The sequence below is a fragment of the Oenanthe melanoleuca genome, chromosome 11, assembly GCF_029582105.1.
Source record: "Oenanthe melanoleuca isolate GR-GAL-2019-014 chromosome 11, OMel1.0, whole genome shotgun sequence".
Lineage (NCBI taxonomy): Eukaryota > Metazoa > Chordata > Aves > Passeriformes > Muscicapidae > Oenanthe > Oenanthe melanoleuca.
This window is the reverse complement of record NC_079345.1, coordinates 16946416-16960490: the sequence shown is the minus strand read 5'-3', so window position 1 is coordinate 16960490 and position 14075 is coordinate 16946416. Positions and strand designations below refer to the sequence as shown.

Genomic DNA, 14075 nt, shown 5'->3' with positions numbered 1-14075 from the left:
ATGAACTTTCACTACTTCTGTGATCTCTCTGAAATAATTTTAGAGGCATTTTATAAGTCACCAAAGTTTTTAACCCGGCAGTTTACCACAGAATTGTAATGAGAAGAACTGTGCACTCCTGTGGAAACCCAGGGCTTTCAAAGCTGCCCAGTGTGGATATTTTGGTCAGCTCAGCACTAGGACACAAATCATAATTCTGGAGAGGAATGTGCCTGCATCAAAATTTTTAATTTTTTCTTAATGTTTTGTAAACTATTTTAATAAATCTGAGGGCGAATTTTCAACTTAACAATGCAATCAGCTGTGCCTGGAGGTTCAAAGCACAGAGTGTGGACAGCAGTGTAAATGATGAAGACATAATTTATCCTCCCAAGGCTCTCCATTGCTTTGGCTGCTCATTGTTTTTGAGCCATTATAGATATTCTGAGGAACCTTGATGATCTCCAAATTATCCCTAATAATTCAGCCTAGGAGCATCAAAACCAAGTCACTTTGGGACTTCATTGTGTAGCTAATGCAAGTATTTGTGAAATCCTCACAGTTTCCTTCCTATTTTCACCTGTTGCTGCTGCAATCAGCTACAACAGGTAAAGCAACAACTCTGAACATTCTTTTTGGAAAACTATTGCCTGCATTTAACAGATAATTTTTGACACAGGGTTCTGGCCTTGTTGTTCCCTGTCCTCCCTGTTCTTCTAAGACAGTTTTAATGGTCTTTTCTATTATCTTTGAATTCTTTTTGTCTGTTTTAACTCCTGAGCAGCATTTCATTTGATTAGATTGTGTATTATCCTTAACTTCAATAAGTGTCAATTATAAAGCAGTAGAAATATAGGGACTCTAGAAAGAATTTTGGGTATAAAATGTGTGTCTTCTGTTTTTTAGAGTACTGTTAGGAACAAGGAGATACAAAAAGAAATGGATGTTTTGGGTTTTGCCTTAAAATTTCTACCTGAAATAATATGTCTAAGTAGATTTCTGATGTTTTTTAGCTTAAAAGGTTTGAAGCAAGTATAACAAAAAATAAAATGTTGAAAATGTGAATAGCAATTTCTAATGGATTTTAGTCTGACTGTACAACAAATAGTAAGCACAGTAATGATTGCTATGAAAAGTTATTGTTTTCAGTAAAAAAAAAAACAAAAACAAAAAAATTTTGGGAGTTTCCTTGAATGTTTCCTGATTAGTTTCTTACCGCAAAAGAGAGGTGGAAGATTTTAAGCCTACAAAAATCAAATTACATTTTAAAAAGCAGTAAATATTTGAAGTTATGTAGTAAATATTTGAAGCTATGTAAGTGTTTACACAATAGGTTTTTTAAATATTAGACCAATTTTTTTGTGGAGTAAAAGCCAAAGTTTCTTGGTTGCATTGTAACTGCTTGTCAATAAAATATCTGTATAAAAAGGTGAGTTCTGCAGAGTTGAAAGGAGCTCAATATTTGTGTTTGCCAACACAAAACTTCCCTGCAAGGAAGAAGCAGGAGGCTGCTGGAAGGGAAAGGACACTCACCTACAGGAAAGTGAATTTTCTTGTGTGCTCTGCTGCTTTCAGTCAATAACTTGTGTAAGTGGGGGTTGGATCAGTTGCACATCTCAGGAGTTGGGGATGTGAACACTGAAGAGCACACAGGGACACTGGGACCAGCTGTAATCTTTAGTCTTTTCCTCTTGTTTGTAAGGTCTGTATCACTTCTCAGTAATGGAGGATGTTGCTCTTGGTGAACCAATAGGAAGGGTGAAAGCAAACGACCTGGATATTGGAGAAAATGCTAAATCATCCTATGATATTATTGAAGGAGATGGAATGGATATATTTGAGATTACCACAGATGCCCAAACTCAGGACGGCATTATTAGAGTGAGAAAGGTAAATCATATCTCTGTTAAAATATAAATGTTTATTGTACATACAAGTGCCCAGCCAGACTTTGCTCTGTGAGAAGATGCTGGACTATTTCATCTTTGGATGAGGTGTCAAGCCCCTGGAGGGATGAAAAGGGGTGTATTTGCCATATTCCTGAATTTCCATTGAGGTGACATCCATGGGTGCTGGAAATGTGTTAATCTTATCCAGGCTCCCATGCAGGTTTTGTTTCCTTGGTTCCAAAGGAGAAGAACAGATTAGATTCCACTTTCGTGGTGGTTTAAACTTCTGTAAAATCTTGGCTGAGTATTCATCAAATAACTTCTCTCAGTTATTTGATTTCCTGTGTAGCTGTTCAGAGAAAAATAAATCACAGTGCATTAATTAAATTACCTGATATGTGAGAGCTTAGTCTTCTACCTTTTCTCATGTTGAGCTGGCTTCACTCAATGAACAAGGATTTCAGTGAATTTTATTAAAGAGATCAGTGAAAAGTGCCAAATTTGGGCCCTAAAGAAAACTGTGTTACCTTTTCTATGCTTATAGAGCCTTGATATGTGCAAGGTGAGGTATTTCCATGTACACAACAAAAGCACCACCCAGTTATGTACAGAAATGTGGGGAAGTCAGCACAGAACAAAACTCCTCTAGCAGAGCCAGGGAAACGTTAATTGCAGATTTAATTGTCATTGTTTTCCAGGGAAGGAGAAAAAGCTGTTCCTCATGCTGTGTTCTGAAAAAGGATATGAATATAATTTATAGCAGTGGAAGTGGGTTATAACTGCATAGCACAGATCACCCTAAATGAATCTTTGTTTGTAGAAAACAAGAGTAAACAAAACCCAAATCATGATATGCCAGTGAGAAAAGGTGAATACAATGAGAACAGGTAATTAATATTCCACTTGTACCTGTCATTAAAGAGGTCAGGCAGATTGCCTGTCAAAACTTTGTATTTTCTCTTTCTCAGTGAGTAGGTCAGCACTGTAGCTTTATAATAAACTGATGTATATTTATCTAAATTTACATTTGTCTTTCTAAAGAGAAAATTATGATATACATCCCAGCTCTTCCTTGCTGTTATTTATTGTAGGCAGTGGCCTCTCCTGTAAGCTGAGGCAATTAGCCTTTTGCCCCAGTTCCCTTGGCTTTATTTCATAACTGAATCTCAACCATAATGTTGTTTCATATTTTCATTTTGACAGCAATAATAATTTTGGTTCTACTCCACTAGATGATGTATGGAGGGTACTGCTCACCAACAGATTTTCTTCAGCATAAAATCATGGGCTTTAGACAATGCTGAGTAAATTTTCAATATGATATTCTGATTAGGCATGACTAAGTGTATTGGGGTGCTGTCATTTCTGTACAGCATATGAAAAGCAATTGAAAAAGTGCTACAGGAGCCATGATTGGCAAATTGTGAATGTGCTGATTTATAAACCCCCCATTCATAATTTCAAAAGCTTACTAATTCAAGAGCTGCAAAAGAAGCAAGATTTTCTTGTGTTTACTAGAATTTGTGAGAAAGAGCAAATCCCATTAGAGCTTGATTCCTACCTGAAAAAAAATCAACAGAATTTGAAAATATACATACTGAAGGCTTTGACAGACTTCCTGAAGATTCCTGTTTGTGCTCTTGCTGCTATTTGCATTGCAGATTCATAGTGTCTATGTCCTCTTCTTTTCATCCCTGAGACATTATAATGCAAATCTTAATATCTTTCCAATGCTTGGCAATTTGCATCTTTGAAAGTTGAATCGTTGGGAGACACAAGAGAATTATATAGTGAATATACTGATGTGCTTCAAGACACAAACTTGAGTCTCCCATAATGAAAAAGTCTAACACTCAAAAGTGTCACAGATTTGGGGTTTATTTGGTATTTCAGTCCCTTAAATCCACTGAGTTTTCATCTTTTATGAGTTAATATGGAACTGTAAAACAGTAAAAACAGTGATGACATGGCAGGTCTATTGATAGAATAAAGTAATTTATTTTGTGATTCTGTGTGTGGGGAAAAAAAAAAAAAAAAAAGGAGAAAAGGTACAGAAGTAGAAATTGCTACAGTTTTAAGAAATTCCTGAGAGATGTCTACCTAATTTACTCCTATAAACTGAAATACAGAGCTACTTGTAGTGCAAGAATATTGAAGTATTTTCTTATATGATTAGCTCCACATTTTACCTCTCTTGTCCAACAAATAATAATTTCTAGTTCCTTGCATTTCTCACATTGTTCTGGAAGTAATAAAATATTTATTCTTTGTGGAGGCAGTTTAATTTTTTTTCTTATCTCCAGCCAGTAAAGCACTGATGAGGTGCATTATTGGTATGCAACTCATATCATCCCCAACAAATTTGCAGTATTTGTCTGATATGTAATTGTAATGGTATAATACATTATATGAGAGAGTAAATTTCTAGTGAGAAACAAGGAAACAGTGGTGTTTTCTCTGAAGCTGGTAATCAGTATGTGCCTAGAAAATCTGGAGGTTGGGTTTCTGGGAGAGGGAAGTGACTTTATTAAAACTCATTTTGTGTGCTTAAAAATGCACATAACCTCCACCCATCAGCATTAGGATCACCTGTTCTCTGTGGCCATTCATCTTTGTCCTTCTCCACAGCCTCTGGACTTTGAGACCAAGAACTCCTACACCCTGAAGGTGGAGGCAGCCAACATCCACATCGACCCTCGCTTCCTCAGCGGGGGCCCCTTCAAGGACACGGCCACCGTCAAGATCCTGGTGGAGGATGCTGACGAGCCCCCCGTCTTCTCCTCCCCCTCCTACCTCCTGGAAGTGCATGAAAACGCTGCTCTCAACTCAGTGCTGGGCCAGGTGACAGCCCATGACCCCGATGTCTCTTCCAGCCCTATAAGGTAGGGCTGCTTTGACGGGTTCTTTGGGAATTCTGCTGCGTTGCCCCACTCGCTCTGTGGCTGTTTCCATGCTGCTCTGTTTCTGTGAAAATGCCCGGGTAGGATTTGGTTTGTGATGGTAGATTTGTCAGTTCAGATAATTTTCAACGCTCCTTGCCATAGGAGTAGTCTTATGAAACAGAGGAACGCAGTGAAAATAAGAAATGTGAGTGGTTCTTATGAGAAATGAGGCTGGATGGGCTTGAATCATCAGAGTGTATCTCTGCAATGAATTTAAATAATCCAGTAGTGTCTGCACTAACAATACTGAGTTTGTGCCATGCAGTTGTAAGACTGTCAAAACATATTTTGTATTCCTTTGTCTAAACCCATCCCTGGTTTACAGATACAAAGTCAGCAATGATTATGCCCATATGACTTTTGCATCTTCAGTTTATAATATTTTCCCTTCTGTATCTAATTTGAACAAAAATCTTTTATTTCAGTTTGATCAGATCAGTGGGTTTTATCTAATTTGATGAGCACACATGTTCCCCTCCCCCTTGGTGAGTGTTCCAAAGCACATTCTGCTCTGTGTAGTACTGCCTGCTAAAAGCATTAGGAAAACCAACACCAAAATGTGAAATTCATAGCAAAAGTGTATGTGGAGAGAGTCTATTTAATAGTAATCATCACTGTGCATTGCTGCCTCAGGGAATTTAAGCCAGGCAAGAAGTCTGCAGCATCAGGAGGATGATGTTAGCTGTTATAATCCATCATTTTCTATCACTATCATTTTCTAATCATTGTCACTTCCATCAGGTTTGTTGCAGAGCTGGACTTTAAACCCTTAAGTAGAGGCCCTACATGATGCATAAAAAAGTAAAATATTTACCTGATTTCCACTTTTTCATCATTTTATAAATCAAGAGACCTTCAAACTTTTAAGAACATAAAAACTTTGTTTTTAAACTGGATTAGAATGTTATTGCTCATTAGGTCATATAAAACCACTTAGCATACATGAAACAGAACTGGCCAAAATTCAATACATTAAAGCAAAAAGGTAATTTATTAGTATGATTTATATATTTTCTTTAAATAATAGATACAGGATAATATTTAATGTTTTCTAAAATATTGGCTTAATAGCTAATTAAGGAATACACAGAGCTCAATTTTCTATGCAGCTTTTTTGCTGTTGTTTACTTACCTGAATAAGTTGTATTTACCTGGGAGAGCTCTAGAAAGCTCAATTTTTTTTATTTTTTTTTATTTTTTTTTTTAATTTTATTTTTTTTTTCATAAAAAATATTTTAAGGACAGAAAAAAAAATCAAGTTAGTAATTCTACTATTAAAAGAGGAAAATACCAGTTGGAGACAAGTAGGGAATGGAAATACAATTCCTTTCTTTGCAGTTTGGAACAAAATAGGAACCTGACAGGTTCCAACAGAAACATATTCAAACTCTGGTTTTATTGATTGGAATGTACATTTCAGCTGTTTCTTCTGTTACTGCATCATGTATATGATGCAGATTTTAGGCATAGTTTCTATGATACCATTTGAAAAATATTAAACTTTAGTTAAAAATCAGAAAAATTACAACAAACTGTTCTAAAACTAATGGACAGTTTTAATGTTAGTGTTGCCTGGCCTTTTTTAAATGCTGGTTTGTTTTTTTTTTTTCCCCTTCAAAACAGGCAACAATGAATTGTATTTCAAGGAAATTACATTTTTTTCAATAGATATCTGTTCTATCAATATTTTGCTTAGGCAGAGCTTCTGTGTACATTTGTTATAAAACCCCAGGCAGCACAAACAAAATATGAATCACCTTCCATGCTCCCAATATCACGTCTGCTTTGCATTAGTCTGGTACACAAAGGCTCCACACATTCAGAGCATTGCAGTGCCACAAATGGAATAAAACTTGGATATCTCTGAGCAAGGCAAGAGTCTGATAATTGAGTCAAAGGATAAAATGTTAAAGAATTTAGATATAAATTATTATAAAATGCAGCCTGGAAAGAAGCTTGTGGTCTTAGTGGAAGGTGTCCCTGCCCAAGGCAGAGGTTGGGATGAGATCTTTAGGGTCCTTTCCAATCCAGACTATTCTATGATTTTCTTTTTCCTTTTTTTTTTTTTTTTTTTTTTTTTTTATTTTAAGGAAAAAAAATGTTCATCCTCAGTTCTAGCTAGTTCACCAGTAGTTTTTAATGCTTACTTAGAAAAGATGAAGCATTGTCTGAACTTTTTCTCACTTGATCTAAAGGCACAAAGCCTCCTTTAGGTTTACAGGCAGGTGTACAGATGGCTTCTTGGGGCTGTCCTGTGCAGAGCCAGGAGCTGGAATTCCATGATCCTTCTGGGTCAGGATATTCTGTGATTCTATGATATTTTTTTTTCTAATCCATCAGCTTTAAAATAAGCAGCACAAGCTCTTCTTGATCCTTAGCTGCCATTGTGCAGGGCATGCTGCTTAAGGGCTGCCTGTTTTTAAGGCTGAGGGTGAAAAGGCTTTACAGATTTGGGTAATAATTGTAGAAATGGTCTGTGGTTTGTTGTGTTCCAGCCCAGTGTTTCCAGGGTGGTGTGTCAGGGCCACATCTGGCTGCATGCCCCTCCTTTGGGAAGGGGACCCGGCGAGCCCAGCTCAGCTGTGAGGCTTTGGTTGGGCAGGGTGGCACGTCCTGGGAGCAGCTCCAGCCTGGAAATCATCCCCTGCTGGCACAGCACAGCTCTGGGCTCCAGCAGGTCTCCTCCATGCTCTCTTTATCTGCAGTGAATTATCTGGGATAAAGCACGATCCAGGCACGTGGCAAGCAGCACGAGCAATAATGCTTCTTCCTGTTCTGCAACTGCCCCCTGTAAATCCCTGCCCTTCAGTGGCTTTCTCTGGGACAGATAAGATTCACTGGAGTAGGTTTTCCCCACTCCTTTCGGCAGAGATTTCATCTTTGGCAGCAGTTGATCATTTTCTTAATTCACAGCAGGCCATAAAACCCCAGATCCAATATTTTGTGCCTCCCCAATGGTGCAGTTGTTTATCTGTCACTAAGTACCCTGTCCAATCTGCCTGGCATTAGTAAAAATGGAGATTTGCCACTCCTGGGTGTTAGAGCTGGGGCTCAAATCTCAGCAGGAGCAGCAAAAAAAAGGGTTTCTGCTCCTATTTACATTGGTGCAAATAAGGAGTAGATAAAATAAAGTCATAACAGCAACAGTGCAAGAGCAGGACTGAGAATCACTTCCACACTTCTGTTAAGCCACTGTGGGGTTGTTCCTATAATTGCCATAGCAGACTCATAAACTAACCCAAACTTCCCAATAACCTGTGCTGGCTTTATGGCAATTTCAAAAGATATTATTTCCCAAGATATTCTTTTCTCATTTTTAGAGAAATATATGTTTTATGTATGTTTTATCGATCTGACAATGCATCCCCATTAAAAAGAGTTACACCACCATTACCATGAAAAGCAAACTGCAAATGCACTGTTAGTTTTCCCAGGTTTATGACACTGCAGATTTTATTTTTATTTTTTGTAACAAATATTTATCACATTAAAATCAGAGGAGGGTTTTACCTCTTTGTTATCTTGTAAAGACATGCAACATGTTAAAAATGTTTCCTGTTGAATTGCTGGTTTTGTGTTGTGAGTAAATACTGCTGGGATGAGCTGAAATGTGATGTAATAAACTCACAAATGTGTCACTCCCTCTTTTATAACTTCAAAACCTGCATGGCAGGAAGGCCGTGACTGGAAGTTTAAGGAAGGATTGACCCTCAGAGAAAAACTCTGTCTTCCCTCAGTGGAATTTATGTCAAGCTCAGGTCAACTAAACACTGAATAGCATATGAACATTTCACATTTATTTTGTTTGTGGACTGTGAAAGCTTCATATATGTTTGATATCAAGAGAGTTCTTTCAGCTCCATTACATAAAACTCAAGAGTGAAAAAACAGTTTTAAGTGATGACTTCTTAAAAAGAGCTGATTGCTGTCTTTTCTTGAGTGAAATCTTAAACCTGTGAAAGCCTGTAAGGTATTTTTTACTAACTTCACTAGTACCAGAATTTTACTTCTAATACTTTAATTGGAGCTAGGGAGACATCAAAATACAGTTAAGATCCATTTTCAAAAATGATTGCCTGAAATTAAGTACCTACAGCTTTATTCTTCCACACAAGTGACCTGATTTTCAGAAATGCTGAGAACTGAGTATGTGGAGCTCACGAGAAAATCAGTTTACTTAAATGTCCAAATATAGATGCATGTGCCCAACTTTAGGCACAGATATTTGGAATTTGACTTCATATTTTTCTGGTACTCTTCTTACCAAACTAGTAATTTTTCAATGAGTAAAATTAATTCTTCCCAGAGTTTCAAACAAAACAAGTAAATATCTGATAAATCCTATGTCATAGTTAAGCTGGGGTTTTCCCCTCTTAAATTCATTAGTTGTTAAATACCTTACCAGTGTGATCAGCTTAGCCTTGATCTCTGGCAATGCAGAATTTAAATGCTTAAACCTTGAGATTTTGATAAGTTTTCATCATTTAAAGCTCTTTTTGAAAGTGAACTGTATCTTACAGAATGCATTGCACAAATAATCTAATTGCAATGTAACTTTCATTCTAAATATGAAAATATCTGATACTGAAATAATAAAATAATAAAAAAAAATAGATGAACACAATAATCCTAAGCTTTGAAATCAGATGCTAATGCTGTGTCTATTAAAATTGATTGTGTTAGACTGGAATGAGCTTGAGTTCATTGGAGAATATATTTATTGTAGTGTATAAAGGGACCTCCAAATCAGAATATATTTTGGAAATTGCTTCTGATAAAGCACAAACCAGGATGGAATAGCTGATTTTCAGATAACTATGCCATTCTCACTCTAGTAAGATATGTTCTTTTACTTTTATTGGGGAATGTTAACAATGTGCTTGCAAAAGGTAGAAAAGTGTTGAGGAAGTGACAATCTGGAGTCACTTTTCTGGCCACTCCATAAGGAAATTGAGTCTGATACCATATCCTGACTCACCCTATTGTGCCTTGTTGTAATGCAGAACAGATGTAAAAACTGTCAGTGCGTGCTGGTAGCTTCTGTAATACAGACACAAAGGCTTAAAAGGCTTTTATACAAATCCACAATTAGGATTCAGTAAAACCCCTTGAAGTCAATTTCTGTTGAACCATATCAATAGTTTATCACCCAACTCCCTCTTTCCCCACCTTTCCTGTCAAGAAACCGAAGGCTCAATTTTGCGATTTCGTTTCTTTTGGCGAATAATTCATTAATAAAATAACTCTTGTGCAAATGCACAAACATAAAAGCTTTTTGGAGATCTGGACCTGAGCTTTAAATCATCATCCTGCTTAATGCACCGTTGGAGCAATCCACTGCAGCTCTGGCTCCTTGTCAGGCTGGCCCTGCTTGGGCTGCAAAATTTACCTGGACATTCACATTTGCAAACTCTGACTACCTGTCAGATGGAACTTGTTTGTTTAAAAATCAGTGATGTTAACCCAAAGAAGAATTGAGCATCCAGCATTTGCAGTGTTTTATAGGAAAAATTGGTGATTCACCGTGCTGTGCCCATGGAGCTGCTGGAACCATAAGCAAATAACGTGCTTGGTGAATCGTTCATGCTTCGTTAATCTGAAATTTATTGGTAAAATAATATTATTCAGCCTTTTTTTTTTAAATAACCACAAAGCCCACCTCTTCTGTGGCTTAATACATTATTGTTGAAATTATCATCAGTTACTGTGAAATACCATAGAAACTGTCCAATAAATGTGATGGATTATGTAATTAACTCTTGATCAGCACAGTTTTTCAGAGATGTTACCCAGTGAACCTGAGGGCACTTTACGACCTTCACGCTGGGTATACAGCTAATTACTCCTTGGGCAATAATTATTAAGTTTTTTTAGCCTCAGTTTGTCATTTTGTCTTCTAAATTATTGTGCTATTGAGCTTCTCAATCCATTTGGCTATAAAACTGCAGCTCTCAGAGGGCTCCCCGAATTGTCACTGTGACTGTATGGATTACACCAGCTTCATTAAGTAGATTACAGGGATGTCTGTTTTGCAGGTTTTCCATTGATCGCCACACTGACCTTGAGAGACAGTTCAACATCAACGCAGAGGATGGGAAAATAACTCTGGCAACACCCCTGGACAGAGAAACCAGCACATGGCACAACATCACTATTGTAGCCACTGAAACCAGTGAGTGTTTGTGTACTCTGACTGTTCTGTTGGGTTCATAGGTGATTTTAACAGGCTGTGTAGTGGAAACTTTACATAATTCAGCAAAATTTAAATAGTATGTATTAAATGTATTGGGTGTTCAAGCTAGAGAATTTTGGAAAGAAAGCTTAATTTTTGTGCAAACTCAATTTCTTTTAGTTTTCACAACTACATATTTTTTTCCAGTGAATATAGTGATAGAGATTCTGAAGAGATAGATGAGTACACATGTACAGAGTATGCAGGGTAAACATTAAGAAAAGGTTTAAAAAGCCCAAACCAAAGCCTTATAATTAGCTCCATTAAGACAGAAAAATTAAAGCTTTGCTATTGTAGAAGTAAATTGAAGGCTCAACCCAGACGTTCTTAATTCTGAGTGCTATTATGTTTCAGAGCCATAAATGATTAAGCACAGGGGTAATGTTGCATGAAAGTAGTGCTGTTGGATACATATGGATGAGTTTACTCACACCCAGCTCTCAACAAGGACCTGCATTGTTCAGGTCCACAGAGCCCTGGTGGCTGCTCTGCACACCTGAGTCAGGAGAGATGCCCTGCCTGGCAATGCAGGTCAGAGATTTTAATCAAGGAGAATTCTTAATTAATTTGGAGCTGCTGACAGGATCACACACGACAGTGTAATTTATTATTCACATTAGCAGTGTGTTTTAGGCAATGCATGTGACACAAGCATATTGAGGCAGAGGAGCAGTGGGGAAGGTGGGGCTGCCACCCCGTGTAGAGTCCTGAGCTGGAACACAAAACCCTCTCTGCTGGTCCTTGGCTCTGCACTCAGTGTACCAGAACCCATCTGTGCACACCCTTGGGCCAGCACTGCAGGGATATCTGTCTGCAGAGCCTGGTGGTCAGTGCTGCTCAACCCTGCACCCCTGACTGTGTGATGCCATGTTTGCTTTTCCCCCAAATCCCTGCTTTGAAGGATACAGCATTATGGTACAGACCCTTTGAAGCTCAGTTTCATAGTACTATAGCTATGAACATAATACTTGGGGGATAAAATATGCTTGTTTAGCCCATTTTTGTTGCCTAATATCTTTCCTGTGATACTTGTTTTTGAAACCAAATGTGTTAGGAATCCATGGCACACATAAGTGTGGAAAGGTGAGTTTGGGTGTGAACTGAGCTCCCAATTTACAATCCTTGTATCTTGTGTTCCTCTGACCCACTTCTAATCCCCACTAATTTGGGGATTTCATTGCTAGGAGTGCCAACAGTGCCCTGTTGCTGTGCCATCTTGCAGCCAAACAATAATAAATTAACAGAAATACTTTCTGCTTGCAAGGAGGCCAAGCCACAGGGAAGCACATGAGGAAAGAAAGGAAGGTGTGGTTTCATCAGGCATACATTTTCAGCTTAATAATTTTAATGTTTTTAAAGGAAAAAAAATATATATGAAATGTCCATCCTAATTTTCCCAGACCATGAGATTTACTAACAGCATGGAAAGTCGAATTATTGGTTTATGATCCAACACTCTCAGATGTTGGAATCATAAGATGTAAAGTGAAGTAATTTTACAGTTTGTTTCCTCTAAAAAGTCAAAAAGGAACAAGATAAAAGGAATAATTTTGCAAGACACTCCTCCAGTTCATTTTTACATCTCCTTTACATGTGTGTGTCAGAGCAAAGTTGCCAGAGGTGCACTATATTAAGTGCACAAGCACAAAGTCTGCTGGTTGCATTTTCACTTTTTTGAAACATAATTATGCTCAAGAATTTTGTAGGAAATCAGCCTTGCCATTAGACTTCATGGGAGCCTCAGCATCTATTGCTATTGTAAAATTGCCTCTTATCAGACTGGCTATGAAAATAATAATGCCAATCTTGTTCTAAGTGTTTCTGCTCCTGCTGATGGCTTATTTTTGCATTCCTAATATAATTATTTGACATTTACATAAAGCAAGGGCTTCATTTCATAGACTACTGTCTTTGCTTATTTAAGTGAAATTATTTTTAAGCTCCTCAAGCAGAAATTAAATTTGCTTATAGAACTGTCAAAGAGGGGAAAATGGGCATTTTTAGCTTTTTTTCCCAAGACAGTAATAGACAAAATCTCTGTTGTAAAATAACAGAAATCTATTGAAGGCAGACACAAGTAGCAAATGAAAATACAAAGTGTGTCATTACAATGCCTTCACTAACAGTCTTATTAATGGACTGCTGATCTCTTGCAGGGAAATAAATATGTCAGAACTGTTTGTGCAAGAACATTTCCTCTTCCTGGGCTGGCTGCTTCCCAGGGCTTGTGCAAGGCTCTCCTCTCTGATGACCAGACCATTTAATTGCCATTAAATTTGCTTACTACTCATAAGCCATCATACTGGATTTTTATTTTGTGATTCCCCACAGGGAGATCCTAAATCTGCCCTGATTTATCAACACTTTCATAGATAAACACCAACGTTTGACAAACCATAATTCACTATTTCAGAGCTTTGTGCTGGTAAGGTATCTGCATCTAAATCTGTGCTCTAAGCTGAGGTAATTTCTGGCAGTTTCCTGCTTGTCATCATGACAAAGTTATTTGTGTCATCCCTCAGCCACTGTCTCAGGTAGGAATCTTCCAAGGCAGGATTGGTGTGGCTGAATGGAGCATTACTGCTTCTGCATTTTCACTTGAAATGGGCATGAAGATCCTCAGGCTGGCTGATCTTTTTAAAAGGGATCAGATTTAAAATGTGTGTGGATAATATTCAACATTTTTAATCTTTATGCTCCAAAATATGAATTTCACTCTGTCATGTCTAGCAAAACAAGGAGGACAAAAGTGTGAGCCAGTGAGGAATGTGTTTCTTCTACTTGTACTTGACAGGCAAAAGATCAGTTTGAGGGATATTTTTTGCAGGGTTTTTCATTTGGTTGGGTTTTTATTTAGAAGAAAGACATTTTCTGTTCTCATTCATGGGCAAGTGCCTGGCCAGAGCTTGTTCAGAACAAATTCATGCTGTTGGTGACAATTACCAGCATATTCTGAGACCTATGATAAATGAGACATTTTGGATGATGCTGTTCCCTCCTTTACTTTCCCATTGCTGACAGACTCTTTGAAGG

The 14075-nt window shown here is 37.6% G+C and overlaps 1 protein-coding gene across 1 annotated transcript in view; it reads left to right on the top strand.

Annotated features, from left to right (window-relative positions):
• CDH8 (cadherin 8) overlaps positions 1–14075 on the top strand; it is a 149790-nt gene that overhangs the window by 86925 nt on the left and 48790 nt on the right. The window contains exons 6-8 of the mRNA XM_056500593.1: positions 1682–1869; positions 4497–4750; positions 10846–10982. Coding sequence (XP_056356568.1) covers positions 1682–1869; positions 4497–4750; positions 10846–10982 — 579 coding nt within the window. The remainder of the gene's footprint in view (positions 1–1681; positions 1870–4496; positions 4751–10845; positions 10983–14075) is intronic.